The sequence below is a fragment of the Folsomia candida genome, unplaced genomic scaffold (assembly GCF_002217175.1).
Source record: "Folsomia candida strain VU population unplaced genomic scaffold, ASM221717v1 Fcan01_Sc010, whole genome shotgun sequence".
Classification (NCBI taxonomy): domain Eukaryota; kingdom Metazoa; phylum Arthropoda; class Collembola; order Entomobryomorpha; family Isotomidae; genus Folsomia; species Folsomia candida.
This window is the reverse complement of record NW_019091202.1, coordinates 5,369,457-5,372,913: the sequence shown is the minus strand read 5'-3', so window position 1 is coordinate 5,372,913 and position 3,457 is coordinate 5,369,457. Positions and strand designations below refer to the sequence as shown.

Genomic DNA, 3,457 nt, shown 5'->3' with positions numbered 1-3,457 from the left:
AGTAACAACATCCAAATTTCATTGAATATTAACGCCCTAAAGTTCATTTTAAGTTCTCCATAAGGATACATGACACATGGGGCAAAATGAGACGGGCGGGAATGACTCATGGATGCTTGCCTTAAATAATACATATGAAAATACGGTTGAGAGTTGGGGAAAGTTGCGACTGGCATTTTTTAACGGCAGCTTATTTACAATTACACATTTCAGACAAGATTGCACAGCACACAGGAAACAGGTGACGAGCTAAATACATTTCTAACTTTAATTCTACGTGAGAAAAACTCGGTCAATTTTTAGAACTTTAATTCCATTACTCATTGGCTTTGAGTCGTTTCTGAAAAGAAAATTAAAAGCAGTTTACAAGAAGAACCAAGTTTCATGGAAAGCTTCGTAGTTTTTGTAATTCTGTAACAAACGGGGACTCGAATACCAAAATTGTGTACTTTTTTACGAGTTAAAATAATTAATTTTTTTACTCGCACGGCATACTTAGGTAATAATAATCATACACATTTCCGATAAAAAGTGAAGCAAGATTTTGGCATTTTGGTTTACAAGTTGTCAAAATTAAATACGAAAGGTTGAAGGTTAATAATTAATATTCAATATTTAATTATTTCCAGTTGCAGAGCTATCGAAATAATGGCAGCCAGCTTAATCAAACCACCGGATGGTGTTCTTAAAGCTAAATTTAATACGGAAGCAGATTATTGGTCGGTTATCTTGCCTTACATTGAACGTCGAAAGGTTAAATTATTTGCTACGAATTAACTGCTTTTAAATATGGATGGGTGTGATTAATTAAATGAAAATTTGAATCTATTTTAATTGCAGTACACCATTGGCGATACGTACACCTCGTGGGACACGCAGGGCGAATTCGTCTTTTTCACGACTAAGAGCGATAAGTGGAACTGGAGTTTCGGGCTGGAAATCTTCTGTGACCTTGACTCGTACTGGGTCAAAGCTTTCAAGGTTGGAGGTATTTAATTTAACTCATATTTAACTATTTTGCTAATAATCAAATAATTTAGGGGGACTACATTTTTCAAAACGGTGTAAAAGTGGATGACGAAGTCAAGACGAGGGTAAATTTTGGCGACACGTTCACCATGACGAAGCTCCGCAACGATATTTCTGGTGGACTTGCCATCTTTGCGTTTGAGGTAAAAACGCATTTGAAAACAAATCAAATAATTTGAATAATCACTAATTTTGTGGTAATTTTAGAAACGGGAGTACCCGACAGATGTAGATTACTGTAAGAAAATTATGTGTGACTCGGACAATGCGAAAGAATTAAATTTCACGCTGGGTCGAAATAAATTGGTACGCTAAATCATTTAGTAGATATTTTACACCTTTAATTTCATGAAAAAATAGTGTTATTAATCCTAAGTGCAAGCACCAACTTCTTCAAAATCGAATTTTTAAGCAATTTTTATAAGGAAGCAAAATTTATAAGGAGTCCAAAATTTGGACTCCTTATAAATTTGGGAAGAAATAATACCATCGCGCATCGCATCTTAAATTTATCTGGGAGTCCAAAGATTCTTGAAAATTGAATTTTTCAAAAGTTTCTGCAGGTCAACTCATGGACAAGACTAAATATTTATATCCCCTTAATTTCCAGATTTTCTCCCACATCCTCTCCTACCTCTCCCTGCGAAGCTTGAAGAACGCTCGACTAGTTTGCCGACACTGGGACGAAGAAGCTTCTCCCATTCTGCAGAAGAAATGCGCCATCAATTTTGACGAAGATTATCAACCTTCCAACTCCTCTCTGCAATTTTTCCGATACGTTGGCGAAATGCGAAATATCGCGGGTTGGCCAAACTGAAGCATAACCTTTCCACACTTCCCAGCCGACGAGGACGACCAGAAAAACTGGGGAGCTAAATATGTCACTGATCTGAACTGGTTTCTTCAGCCGAAGTGGGGACATCTCGTCAAGACTTTGTCCTTAAGAGGGGATGTCCACTCCGATCAAGATTACAAGTTACATCTCGATACCGTTTCTCGATTTCAAGACACCTTGCAAGAATTACGTGTCGCCTTCGAAATCCAAATTTGTGACAAAGATGGCGCCGAGATGGAATATCCGTGTCAATACGGCATATTTTTCCCCGTTTTGAAGAAGGTATCCTTCGAATTGGTTACTTACTCACGAGAACCAGACGGACTGACCGCGAGGTGGATGCAAACTTGGGCCGACGCGATTACAAAGGTGGCCTCCGTTTCTATTGTCGGCGATGATTTCTTGGGGTCCAGATTTATCCAACAGATGAAAAGAAAAGGGACTTTGCGGTATACAAATTTGAGGGAAATTCTGCTAACTTGCAAGCCAGAGGATGGCATCAATTTTCTCTCCGAGTTGAACCAGCCCCTGAAGAAGATGACGTTGACGATACCTTTGGAAAATCCACAGCTTCCCGACTTTGAGAATTTGCTCAGAAAATTTGCCCCGTCCTTGGAATTTCTTAGCTTTCGTGTCGATACGGATGGAATGCAAGAAAAGTCGCGTTTCGTCCTGAATATGCCATGTTTTCCTAAATTGAAAAGTTTAGACCTTCACTTTGGAGATTTTGAAAATTTTACATATTTCTTAGGAGGTGCAGATGTGGAAGGTCGTATCAAAAATTTGGCGCGATTAAGTCTCGCATTTCCTCCGTTAATGGGTCCACGTGATAACGGTATCGACTATGGACGCCACCTTCCCGAGATTCGTTCCATCATCATTCTGAAACCATGGTCGCTCGAGCGTCAGGAAGATTTCTGGGACACGTACAGCGATCTGATTGACAGCCTACTTCCCAAGGAAGACGGACAAAGTTGCAAAACTCTGGAAAATTTCGATATTTTGAGGCGAAATGTTGAACCTGAGACGCGATATCGTCAAGCTGGTCGACTTCCGGGGATATTTCCGAATGTCCGGAACGAGTGGATGGTCAAATTGAAGGAGAAGATGAATAATTGATGAATTAATTTTGTTCATTGATATGAATTTACATGTATTCAATTAGTGTAATTTAAATTAAACCCTTTACATTTCCGAGTTTGATCTAGATCAATTACTACGGTAGATACCGTAGTAATTATACAATTGGGGGAATTTATGTTACCTCTGATATTTCAATTTGAGTATGTATTTATTTCAATTATTTAATGTTCATATCCAATAAATGTATATACATTTGCGATTTTTTCCTAATGTTTTATTTGTATTTTATTTTGGAGCAGACTTTTATGCATATATGTAATGTTTTTTTAACTTTTTTTATGTCACATCGCCTTCATTCGAATCTTGCATTAAAGTTGGGTTTATTTTATTTTCTCATTTAAATATATAATTAATGCTTGTCAACGGGAGTCATTCTCATTACCGAAAAATTTTTAAAAGTCACTTCATGCTCTCATCCCGAAATATACGTAAATTGCTTTTAAAAGTTTA

At 37.6% G+C, this 3,457-nt stretch overlaps 1 protein-coding gene across 2 annotated transcripts; it reads left to right on the top strand.

The window, feature by feature from the left end:
• The first annotated feature begins 212 nt into the window (after positions 1–212).
• LOC118436882 lies at positions 213–3,210 on the top strand. 2 transcript variants are annotated; one of them, XR_004835758.1, is made up of 7 exons: positions 213–499; positions 630–753; positions 841–981; positions 1,041–1,172; positions 1,237–1,335; positions 1,640–2,523; positions 2,616–3,210. XR_004835758.1 is itself a non-coding variant. In XM_035855539.1 (6 exons), exons 2-6 carry the CDS (start codon positions 649–651, stop codon positions 1,844–1,846), a joined length of 684 nt encoding a protein of 227 aa, XP_035711432.1. In that variant the 5' UTR covers positions 213–499; positions 630–648; the 3' UTR covers positions 1,847–3,210. The 2 variants fall into 2 exon arrangements, 1 of the variants encoding a protein (XP_035711432.1); XM_035855539.1 differs by having other exon boundaries at positions 1,640–3,210.
• The last annotated feature ends 247 nt before the right edge of the window (positions 3,211–3,457 follow it).